Genomic DNA, 13092 nt, shown 5'->3' with positions numbered 1-13092 from the left:
CATGATATGCATAACACTATTTAGTAGTTGTTGAGCAGATTCACAGTGACATACAGTGAATTTAGATTCATTACATTTAATTAAAGGGGAAGCATCACCCTCTGTATCAAACCAATGGAGAATGCAAATCCTGGACCAATGGTGCCAATAATAACTTTACTATGATCCCTTAGAGAAAATGGTGTTGATATTGCAGACTCATGTTGCAGATTATTTTGACAACACGCTTGAAGCAGCACTCTTAAATTAGAAAATAGCTAGCGTGACGATTCCCCTTCAAGGAGCAGGTAGGGTGTTAAGGCATCTTGCTTAAAGATGCCCACAAGTTAGACTGCGGTCTTTGTGAGTCATGGTGTCACCTCATGGTGTCCATAGGGTCAAGGCTTTAATTTTTACAAGGCTTTAATCCGCTGCACACACCTTTTATAAAGTCAAGTTTGAAAATATATGAATTTGGTTAAGAACCATTAGAAAGGGTGGTTTAGATGTATATCAAGATCACAAGATTATCACTCGTTAAAAAATGTATTGCTGAGTCAATCTACAGAAAATGGACTATGTTCTTAGATAGCCAACAATTGTTTTTAGTAATTGATCTTGTAAAAATACACAACATTCCCTGCTAATAGTTTAATAGTTTCTGAAATGATGGACAGGGAGAGGAGCGTAGTTCCATGTCCTATTTTGTTATTCTGTCACATCATGTTATTCTGTCTCTCCCTGACAGGATGTCTGGTCATGGGGACCAGACTGCAGATGGTCAGCGATTTGGAGCAGGTTGTCGTGTTAAAGTTTTCTGTCAAACAGCCAAGATCATGCCAAAGGAATAGACACAGATGGACAGACAGACAGACAGACAGTGCAGCTTCTCGGTAGATGTAGAGAGACAGGTGGTGTGACCTGCAAAAAGACAATGAGGCAATAAACCATTGCAGAGTTGTAATTTGATCCTGAAATAGTTAGAATTTGTCATTTAGGTCTACGACTCGGCCTTTCAAAGCTGTTTGGTTTTAAGGGGAACCCACATTTTATTTGTAGGTAGGAATGCTTTAAAACTGTCTGGAATATGATATATGTATTGCATTGCTATATAATAAAGTGTTAATTATGTGGGTTAAGAGGTATTAGAAATACTAGACTGCACAGAATTCAGAGACGACATATACTGAATAGGCAGATTAAAAACACAACACAGATGGATATACTATGTTGGTTGGAAATGATGTATGTGCCAGGCGCTATGTATGTGCTAGGGCCTAGTGTATACATAGCCTGGCATATTGACTCACACATTAATGGTGTGTTCGAGATGCATCGTACACCACTTGCACTAGTTGCAAAATGGGAAATCTCCCAGCTTTCTTACTACATTTCATTGAGGCACTCCCCCTTTTAACCTGTCCAACTCGTCCTTCTGAGAGTCCACCGAGTTCAGTGAGGTTGACCATACAACTCAACAAACAAAGATGGCTGTGCCCGTAATGAGATTCTTTGTATTTGTACCACGTTGGTCGTTTTAATGTCGATTTTAAATGCTCTTACACACTTGATTACATTGCTGCTTTAATCCGGTCACCAATTTATGCATTGCAGGGTCTTGCTGTGTGTGCAACACAATCTAAAGTTTTGTTGTTTGTTTTCGAGCTGGTTTGCTAAAGAGGCTAATGTAGCTAACAATAACAATGACCAGCCAATGACTGTTCTTCCCTGACTCGTCGTGTAGCGATGCTACACTAACTAAATCATGCGGTTGGTGTACAATGTATCTCGAACACACAATGGCGGCCCACCATCTCACACCTTTAGCCTAGCAGCTAGGTGGCCCACAAGCACACCCCTTTAGCCCGGCCGCTAAGCTAAAGTTGGCCCACCGGCTCACACCTTGATCCTAGCAGCTAGGTGGCATACTGTCTTACCCCATCAGCCTAGCCGCTAGGCTAAAGGTGGCCAACCACTTCACACCTTTAGCTTAGAAGCTAGATTGCACACCAGCCGACTCCTTTCACCTAGCCGCTAGGCTAAAGGTGGCCCAGCAGCTCACACCTTAAGCCTAGCAACTAGGCTAACGGTTCAAAGCTGTGAGGTCCGCCTGCAGGTGCAACAGCACCCTTTTGACACCAGCGGGGCTGAGATCATAGGTGCAAAGTGGGAGGAATCTAGTGAGCGGTGTGTGTGTGTGTGTGTGTGTGTGTGTCGGTGTGTGTGTGTGCGCATGTCCCCCTATGCTTGTGTCCATCAACCAGAAGAAATGACTGAGCACAGCAACAGCTGCGACAAACTGCTTGAACAAGGTATTAGTTGGCATCTGACACGCACAGTATGTGCACACACACAAACACACACACACACACACACACACACACACACACACACATACAGATTTGCTAGGGAGCCAGTTCGCTCTCTGCTGTAGATGCATCAGAGCTGTTCCTACTGCGTTGTACTTCAGTCCTCTTTTCTTTCCATGTAAACTAGTGAGACATTTCTATTTTTTTAATGTATTTCTACCCGCTTTTTCCTAATGCTGTTATGGTTGGTGGACTAAATTGCCGTTTGAGCCTTGAACAAAGAATCTTTTTAGACCTACTTTTAACAACCAAATTCTAACTTGGGTCGAGTCGAGTAATGTTTTTTGAGGGGACTTAATAGCCATCTCCTCTCTCATCGGTATCAGCCGATACTGCCAATTCTGAGAACTTTTATCACTTCATCAGCTCTGATTGCGGTCCACCATGTTGGAGCCACCAGCACACCTATGTGTTGACCCCGCCCCCTTTAGGGCTCAACCAATGGGGAATGGTATGGATAAACGAGCCATACGCCAGGCCTGTCAGAGCATCAGACAAGGTGAGACTCTTGGTGTGAGATACCTGTATGTATACTAGTGATGGGTCGTTCACTAACAAATCAGTTTGAATGAATGACTCTTTAACAAGAACGAACCGACCTGATTCCCCGTTTCAGTTCGTCTCGTCTCTGTATGTTAAAGGGTTAGCTGAATGTGTTAGTGGTGAAAGTAACTTAGTTAATGTTGTATTGTTGTGTTGATTGATGATCGTTTGCACCATTGCACGACCGTGATTCGTTTGAATGAGAACGAGGGAGGAGCTGAATCTGAACGACTCAGCTGAGAACCGATTCACCGCTACCGGAAACGCGACTGAACGAACGAACAAACAAACGATTCGAACGATTCTTCTTGGCGAACTGACCGACGCGAACTGATTCAAGCAAATGAATCATGAAATCCATCACTAATGTATACCTGTGTTATGCTTAATACAACTGTGCCATGAAAGCAGTCATTTATTAACGGAAACCCAGAGTGTTTGACTCCCAGCCAAGCGTTGGATACATCCCAATCCAACTAGACTTAAATACAGTGAAAAAGGTCCTGAGAGAATGGTACTTCGGTATAAGTCATATTTAACCTTCTTATCCTCTCCTAAACGTTTAAAGTGTATCTGTTTACTACCGATGAACCGATGAATTTGCATAGATACATTAAAATATACAAGTAAATTCACAGCATGTCATAAGCAAAATTACACACAAATGGGAAACTGTAAACAGTGTAAAAAAGCGTACATTCTCAATCACATTGTATATAATAGGGGTTTGTTAAATGATAAAGACAGTAGTTAAAGCACAGAGGTTGTATACATGGAGGGTATAACACGGACAAGCTATCAACCATTTGTTTTTAAATGCAACAACAACTGTTCCTCCTCCTCCTCCTCCTCCTAATGTCAAGTAGTGTTTATTTCCACCAGTAAGACTCCAGTGGAAGCCCTGGGAACCCCTCTTTCCCAAACAGTCACAGGTTGGCACCAGTTTAACATGCACTGTACCCTCTCTACCATGCGCTTTTTACCCTCACACACGTTTGACTGGTATTTTATTGTTTCGAAGGAAGGGAAGACAAAAACATTTGTTGGATGGATTTTATGATCTTCTTATTGGTCCCACCATGTCCACATGGTGTATACGTCCACTGTTGGTGCAATTGAACAGCCACTGTATTTAAGTGTATTTCTCTGGAAGAAATGAATGAGACTCTTATTGCTAAGCAACGTGTTGTAATATCTTCAAAGCCTTCTTGTGGGTGTTTATGGGCACTCTGCTACATCTCGCCCCATTAAGGCCCACTAGACAACCATATCCTCAGTAACGAGCACCCTTGGGTGTGTTAATAAAGCGATTATCCAGCGTGATTTCTTAGTTCCCTCTGCTCATGAAACAGAATTGGCTTTATTGTGTTTACGGTCAAGTACAGTCAATGTCGTAGTCTTTCTGACTGGTGTGAAGAATTTAATTCAGTTTTCCTTTGGTAGTGCAAACCATATTCTTGTTTTTATAGAGCTCATTTAATGCCAAATCAATTTCGAATCCATTCGGTCAAGTTAAAATTCATATAAATTGTAAGTTAATAATACGTTGGTTAACTGAATGTCAGCAAACTGATAACATTAACATTAGTCCTTGAATTAATTGACTCTATGAAGGAATACCCGGCTCTGTGGGATCTTTCTAGGCCTCCCATGCAGGATGTCATCCAGGGCTGGTTTATTCTGGGCAAAGGGGTCCCACAGATGGATCAGATGGAGAGGGGCTGGAGCTTAGCCAGTTCAACCATGGTCGCACTCAGTCCTCAACTACCCCCCATGAACCCAATAACCAGCATGACCAGAGTGACTGTATTGTTGAGTTTGGCTGTTGAGTTTGACTGTTGTTTGTCTGTAGAATTTGACTGTAGAGTTTGTCTGCAGTTTGTCTGCAGTTTGCCTGTAGAATTTGACTGTAGTTTGTCCGTAGTTTGACTTGACTGTAGAGTCTTCCTTTAGAGTCTGACTGTGTAGTTTGACTATAATATGTCTATAAAGGCATTAGATGACTGTAGACAAACTGTAGACCAATTTATGATGTGTAGAAGCTCTAGTTTTAGTATTCAAGACATAGTGTAATCAGAGAAGGAGCCTATGGATGTTGGGGATGTTATAGTCTTCATGACCATACATCAACTAGGAATGACGACTCCACTCTTGTCAGATTTGCGATTCACTGGTGATTTACTGTTTCCGTTTCTTTTTCCGTTTCTTTTTCAACTGTAACCGAACAGAGGGTTGTTAGATGTTACACATGCTATGTATTGACTGCTGTAATGGATTAGAAGTCTTTGCAAGTAGAAAACTCATACCAACTCGTTTGAGTTTGCCAAACCAAACAAACCAGTCCACTGCGGAAAACTATTCTATCATCTTTGGTCTGTTTCCATCCACTTATCGACAGTTGTCTGCCTATACTCCGGTATAAGACAACTGTTGTCTGCTATACGTCACTTAGTTACCTGTGTGAATTCAATGTTATCTTTTTTTTCCCTGTTTTTAGAGCAGCTGAATTCATATGAAGTATAGAATAAAGCGATTAGTAAAATGCAATCTAGAAAATTATCAAATTATATATATTGCTGCTGTCAGTGTGCAAGTGTGTGTGTTTGTCTTTGAGTCAGTGTATGTGAGTGAATTGTTTTTATATCACCTTTTTCCTTTCGATTACATTACAAGGTGGGGTGTGTGTGTGTGGGTGGGTGTGTGTGTGGGTGTGTGTCTGTTTGTGAAAACATGCACATCTGTGTGTGTGTGTGTGTGTGTGTGTGTGTGTGTGTGTGTGTGTATGTATGTGTGTGCATGAGCGTGCATGAGTGCCCCTGTGTGTGTGTTTGTGTGTATGAGTGTGGCCCGTGTGTTTACAGTAGTACCTCCTATAACTCCAGAGGGATCAAGAGGGATAGGGTTCCAGACTGTTACAGCATGGATACAAATAGAAGCGGGCAAGAGAGGGCGAGGGAGCAAGATGTCAGCAGAGAGTGAGAGAGAGACAGAGACAGATTTGGCGAGAGAGAGAGAGTGAGAGAGAGAGAGAGAGAGAGAGAATTGATTGGAGAAGTGGTAGTGGTGTTACACATTTTATTTTTATATATATTATTATGATTACTATTAGCGTTTGAGTCCAATTATGATCAGTGCATATGAGGACCATAAGTAGATTTTTTTTGTCTGTCATATTTATAATGGAAAGGAGGACTGCAGCCAACAGAAAACAAAGAGAATCTAACGTCATAACAGTGATGTCACATCTGGAAGCTCCATGTCACATTTGACCTCCACCAGAACCGGAAACACTTTATGAAGAAGAGACGTTAATGCTTTGAAGGAGGATCTTCTATGTGTGTTCCAAAAGCTAAGTAGTAGTTTAGTAGTGTCAGTATCTATTGATAATATTGACCCGCTTCTTACCAATCCCAAGCTGTTGTGCAACTGATGAAAGATGTGCATTCTGTGAAACTATGTTCACATTGTTTTTAGTTTCACAAATTGACTAAAGATTACTTATCTAAATACGTTTATTTTCTGTAGTTATCTTTGCTCCCAGGCGTCCTCATCTCATCTCGAAACCCCCGGAACGCAGTTCTCCCAATTTTGAGAACTGTTTTATTGGTGAGAGAGGGCGGGATTTCGAGGGCGGGAGTTGGGAGGGAGCGATATCTGTTTTAGTTACTTGGTTTTGGTGGAGAGAGAGAGGGAGGGACTTCGGGTAGAGAGAGAGATATCTGTCTCTGCGACATATTTTGGATATTGCTTTGTCCAATTCTTTGTCATAAAAAAACGTAATAATTATTATCCATGTCTTTGTTGTTGTTTTCCTTGTCATGTTGTATATCTTATCGCTCCAGGGACTGGAGCTCATAGGAAGTTTGAGAACGGAAATTGTGTTTTGTCGCAGTAGAGGGTATACAAGGGTACCACTTCAATTCATGACCCTCTCTAAGCCTTATTCTGTAGTATATCTTCATATCAAAACAGGGAAGAAGACGTCACTTTGCCCCTTTTCGTTTTGAGATTTCGGGTCACAGAGATGTTCTGTGCCACAAGTGCCCAGAAAAATCTGCTACAGTGGTACAGATATTTTCACAATATGATTGTATTAAATACGAATATTCGTTCTATGTTGGAGAAAATGCAGTTGTTGGGCTGCAATGCTAATGTATATTCTGTTAAAAACAATGCTCTCTTAGTTTCTGGTAGGTCGTTTTCAATTATTCACCATGCTATTATTTAAAATGAGTTTTGAATCAACGCTGGTATTGTTTTTATTTTTGTTGTATTCTTTGTCCAATCAAGTGAGATCTCATCTATGTTACCTTGTTCTATTCCACAAGAGAGACTAGGACAAACGGGAAATGTAATCAACATTCTTTTTCCCTACACTGACCATAAAATCAAATATTTTTACTACTACCATGCTCCATAATGAACAGTAGGTGGCGCCTGGAACCTAAGTGAAAAAAACATCAAAATTGTTCCCTCTCTCAGCCGGTTCTGATTTAGCTATAAAAGTAGACACTGTTGGGAAACGTTGGTTTATTTATGTGTGTAATCCCTCTATGAGCTGTCACTGATTACTCTTAGATTTAGTAGAGCTTTAGAGCAATTCCTTGATGATTATTTGCAAAAAGTATTGTATAATGTATGAAAAACAATTGAAACCCCTGGCCTACTTTTGACTTTTTTGCAAATAGTTTTAATTAAAAGGTGTTAATTCAGTTGCATGGAAATGTTCAGCAAAGCATTCATGTTTGCCGTCTGTTAAGATGTGAATAAATGATCTCACTGGAGGAGGTTTTAAATCATTCACTTTTGAGGCTGTGAAAGTGTGTGACTTGTGCTCAGGGGAAAAAGATCTCAGAGCTGATAAATAACAAGATGTATGGTTTCAATATCTCTCTCTCACTCTAACCTGTGATGTCTCTCTCTCTCTCTCTCTCTCTCTCTCTCACTCTAACCTGTGATGTCTCTCTCTCTCTCTCTCTCCACCCACCTGATGTCTCTCTCTCTCTCTCTCCACCCTCCTGATGTCTCTCTCTCTCTCTCCACCCTCCTGATGTCTCTCTCTCGCCCCTCCTGATGTCTCTCTCTCTCTCTCCAACCTCCTGATGTCTCTCTCTCTCGACCCTCCTGATGTCTCTCTCTCCACCCACCTTAAGTCTCTCTCTCTCCAACCTCCTGATGTCTCTCCCTCTCCACCCACATAATGTCTCTCACTCCACCCTCTCTCTCTCTCTCTCTCTCTCTCTCTCTCTCTCACTCACTCCACCCTCTCTCTCTCTCTCTCTCTCTCTCTCTCTCTCTCTCTCTCTCTCTCTCACTCCACCTCTCTCTCTCTCTCTCTCTCTCTCTCTCTCTCTCTCTCTCTCTCTCTCTCTCTCTCTCTCTCTCTCCACCCTCCTGATGTCTTTCCTTTTTCTTGTCTTCCCCACAGTCCTCCAGCTGAAGCTCCAGCAGAGGAGGTCCAGACAGGAGCTGATCAACCAGGGGATCATGCCTCGTAAGTATAAGCCCCATAGCCATTTAGCCTCTTAGCCTCAATAGCCTCTAGCGCCATAGCTTCATAGCCCAATAGCCTCATAGCGTCTCAGCCCCATAGCCTCTCAGCCCCATAGCCTCTCAGCCCCATAACCCTATAGCCTTAGAGCCCTATAGCCTTATAGCTGTATTGTTCCATAACCCTATAGCGCCACTGCCCTAGAGTTTTATAGCCGCAGAGCCTAACCAAAACTGGCCGGGTAAAGTCTCTTTAGAATTCGGTTTGTGGTTGAGGGACATTTTGACAGTTTGTGGTTGAGGGACATCACATGATTTTTTAAACGCTCAAAGCTTGGTGAATATCCCTTAACTGAATTGTATCTCTTTTACAACTACATTGCCATTATATAGCCAACCTAAGTGATACTTTGATTTAATTGGATATTGGAGATGAGCTGTTTCTGTGAGTGTGTGTGTATGTGTTTCTGGACATCCAATCAACACAAGAGTTGTGCAAAACGTTGTGGACGTGTCCTTTGTTACCATGAAAACAATAATGGTTAATGGTTACAACCGTGAACTGTGAAAAGGAGGCTACTGACATCTCCTGGCGTTCTTAACACCTCCTCCCATTGGCTCCTGAATCGCCTTCTGCCGTCCCTCCTCCTCCTCCCCCCTCTCAGCTTCTCAGCTCTCAGCCCCGCGGTCGCTACGTCTCAGCTGTTTTGCACCGAGGCTGTTAGTAAATAAATGTGTCACTCTGGCATGTGTACTCGCGTCTATTCTCAAAAAGCCAATTCGCTGCCAAGCAGGGATATAGCAGATTTCGTATCCGTCAAATCGAAAACAGATTCAGGGGGTGCGGATCGGTGGTTCAACTCGCTAGTGTGCTAACCATGTAGGAAATATGTTGCAACAACCCAGGTTTGATTCCGTCCGGAAGTCCCATGCAAAGTATCATAACCATCCTCTTTTGACCCACTTTCCTGTCTCTCTACAGGTTCCTGTCCATTATAGCATAAAAGCCCATGAACACATAGATAACAGCTAATGTCATTATCTACAACACTGTACAAAAACAGATTAAAGTTGAATTCAGAACCATAGTATATTTACAGAGGTATATGGGTAGAAATCTTTCAAGCATTCTGACACATTCTGACACACTGATGGATGTTGAAAACATATTGGTTTTCCATCCATTTCATCAGTTTCTGTCTGACCCCAAGCTGATGAAGGAGCATCTATTGACAGGGAGTTGATTTTCTGACATGAGACACGAGTTGTCTGATTCCCTAACTGGTCTTGTTTCCTGTTGACCCTGACCTTCAGACAGTGAACTATTCTATTTTCAGGCTAATGCATGGAGCAAATTTTTTTGCTACGTTTCTTTTGCTACTATTTTAACAGGTATGTATGGCATCAAGGAAACAGACAGGGACAGGATATAAGGGACAATAAACTTCAATGTATCGGTTGAATGTTATGAATTAGTATTTATTGAGAAGCACAATTCAGTTTACAAACTTAAAAGGCAACCCAATTCATGAACCCAAGCCTTGGACTCATTCTCCACTAATGCCAACAGTGCTAGGTCACCAAAGCCACCTATTCTGCTTTGCCAGAGCTATAGTCCCTTGATAGCATTTAGGCTAAAGCATGACCTTTATTGTAAGCTAAAGCTGTGCTCTTTCCTTTCAGTGCAAGGCTAAAGGGAAGGAGCTGTCTATTGATATCAGTATGTTAACCTAAGGCCTACTGGATAGAGAATGATCTTCATATTCCAGACAACTGCTAATGCTGCAGTCAGAGCCAGTAGAGAGTTGGATTTGCAACTTGTAACACCCATTTACTATCAGCCTTATAGCTTACAAGTGGTTGATATTGACTAGAGCTTTGTGATAATGCAACTAGGATTTATACTATGGATTATACATTGTAGGGATTTTTAATGGAGAAACTCAAAATTGGAAATGTCCCCCTTTTATGGGACCACAACACTGATCTGAATCATGGGCTTAAACATGGGCAGAAAAGAGATCTGGATATGGGGAGAGTGAGAAAAGGAGAGAGCTAATAATAGAAAGAGTGTATTTGAATGCAACGTTCTAAAATAATATCCTGCTGTTTTCCTTAAACCCCATTTTACTTCTTTCTGTTCACTTAATATCCATTCGGAGTGATAAGCAAAGCTTTGAGTACAGAGCAGCACTGTTGAACAAGGGAGTGAGCGATCCAATCAGTTAATAAGACACTTAAACTCCCAAATCCCCAGGATGATTATGTGTTAAATCAGTGGTAGAAGCTCAACCAAGAGCAGAGACAGGGGGAAAAAAGCAGGGCAAGTTAAAAAGACATCCCTGTCTGTCAACCCTATAATGGAGCTTCTCTATTTGAAAGAGACCTGCTTTAAACATATTTTTCATTGCACGCTCATTCAAAATTTGGTTCCCCTCACTTTTTTCCTCCACAAAACAAATGGATTCATTGTGAACAAAGCACTGGTTTTATATAACCATGGGCGGATGTTTTTATCTTTTATTCTTTTAGAAATTATTTGGAAATAAGTTTAACCACACTACGTATGTGTATGTATGTACTTCTTGCTTTTGAGAACTGATAACTCTCGTCTTCCTTCCTTGCTGTGAGTGCCAGTTTACTTTAAACATTCAGGATAGCTATTGAATATGGGGTTACAGCAACTGCAACATGTAACATGTTGTGTGAGAGACCAATGATATTTTTTGCTGGCCATGTCCCCTGACATTTCTTTTCTGATGTTTCTGCTTTGGGGTAGGAAAAACATATATTTTTTGAAAAGGATGACATATAACTATTGTGTCACCCGGACACCAGCGGACCTGAATATGAGAGAAGGTGTGAGTTGGGGGAAGCGTGGACAGACAGCGTGGACCCCTCGGCTGTGGATTCAAAATGGTGTAAATTATAGACAATAGAATGAAGAAAGCAGACAAGAACATTGGGATGTTTGTCATTATGCAAACGGATAGGAAGTGACAACATCCAGAGAGTGAGTGATGTTCCTGTGGCCACACTCTGCTCTGGGACCGGAACAAACACTGAGAGAACAATGAGAGCAGCGACGACGGGACCTTGTGTGAACCTGGACGACAATAAGGAAATACAGCCAGGCTGGAACAAAAAATACACCCTGACAGCAGGTTTAATTGGAGCACATTTATCATGCCAGTGTGTCCTTAGTTCCTCTCCCCAGCCCTCTCTTGGCTCCTAGAGTTTTTCCAAGCCGTCTTGTTCGGTCATAAACATAAAAAACACACAAAAAAACACAACGATCACACAAACAAACAGACAAATACTAGCTTGTTTTTTTTGTTATGCTAGGACACAGAAAGCTGGAGTGCAGAAGCCCCTATCCCCTTCTCTCCTTCCACACACTCGTACACACACACACATGCACACACGCACGTATTCACACGTACACAGACACACGCAAACGTTAAGGGGGGGGTTGGTTTTACTTTGTGTTGCTGACCTCTGAGTATCTCTCACTCTCCATCTCTGTTCTCTCTCTCCCTCTCTCTCTATCTGACCATCTATCAACATATCTTATACTATATTTTAACCTCAGTGTGTTCCGACTTCATGTCTTCCAGCATTGAAAGGTTCAGCAGCCTTCCATGAACACAGGAGGAGCCTGGAGCGAGCCCGCGTGAGTACTCTAACTCTACTAACCACGCCATCAACCTCCCAAAAGCATTTGTCCCCCAAAAACACCCCTTATATTAACCATGATAAGAAGACATCAAACATGTAACACATGTATGGTGCATTCTAAACATATCATGTATGGTATCAAATAATCCATATATGGTATAATAATATATACCTTCTTCAGGTATTCTTCAATATTCTTCATAAATATTCTTCAGCAGACAAATCTTAGATGTTCATCTCTCACATCTTATAATGAAAGCGAGAGTGCCGGGGTGGAAGGGATCTTTGAAATAAAGTCATTTATAATATAAGTCATTATGTGGGAGTTCAATGTGGCCAGACTCGCCCCTTGAAACAGGAAATTACTTCTTATTTTGCCATTGACGATATCAGCATACTAATGTACGAGATGCTTGACCATCTCAGTGGATGAAAAGATTTCATGGAACCAAATCAACCATTTCCAAGGAGTCTCGGTGCGCTGGTATTTATTACAACAACATATTTTGAATCCATAAAAGGTCTGGGTTTGGAAGGCTTAGCATAGGACAAGCCCTGGTATGGCATTAGTGTATCATTTTATCATCATGGGAACAATGCTGATTCCCCATTTAAGTGGGGAATCAGCACTGTCTTCAGTGAAGTGTGTACACACACTTCACAAAATCGTAATAAAATGTGTCGATGAAGTTGAAACTGCAGATTGCAGACTGCAGATGCGACTTCCTCCTCACCTCACCTAAAAAGCTATTTACCTACGTCGCTTAGCAACCGAGTACGCTGGGGTTGATAAGTTACCAGACTACTTGCGGAGTGATACAAAAGATGTGAAAAATAATCCACCACCGGAAGTCTGGAAGGCCCATGCAAGTGAACGGAGCGTTCCACAGCACTGAGAAGAGCCGTGTAATAAGGAATGATAACTGCCATGCCTGGATCTGGTCCACAGACAGAGGACTACCTGAAGACCAAGTTCCGCTGTCGTCCGGAGCGATCCGAGCTCATCAGGATGCACATCCTGGAGCGTAAGTCT

The 13092-nt window shown here is 41.9% G+C and overlaps 1 protein-coding gene across 1 annotated transcript in view; it reads left to right on the top strand.

Moving 5' to 3' along the window:
- The window catches only part of LOC311413142 (myocardin-related transcription factor A-like), a 38421-nt gene that overhangs the window by 8804 nt on the left and 16525 nt on the right, over nt 1-13092 (top strand). Inside the window, exons 3-5 of the mRNA XM_084488895.1 lie at nt 8320-8385; nt 11999-12054; nt 13009-13084. Of these exons, the coding sequence (XP_084345021.1) occupies nt 8320-8385; nt 11999-12054; nt 13009-13084 (198 nt within the window). The remainder of the gene's footprint in view (nt 1-8319; nt 8386-11998; nt 12055-13008; nt 13085-13092) is intronic.

Source organism: Micromesistius poutassou (assembly GCF_964030765.1).
Source record: "Micromesistius poutassou genome assembly, chromosome: 1".
Classification (NCBI taxonomy): domain Eukaryota; kingdom Metazoa; phylum Chordata; class Actinopteri; order Gadiformes; family Gadidae; genus Micromesistius; species Micromesistius poutassou.
Note: the sequence above shows the minus strand (reverse complement) of the source record. Positions and strands in the feature narration are given on the sequence as shown.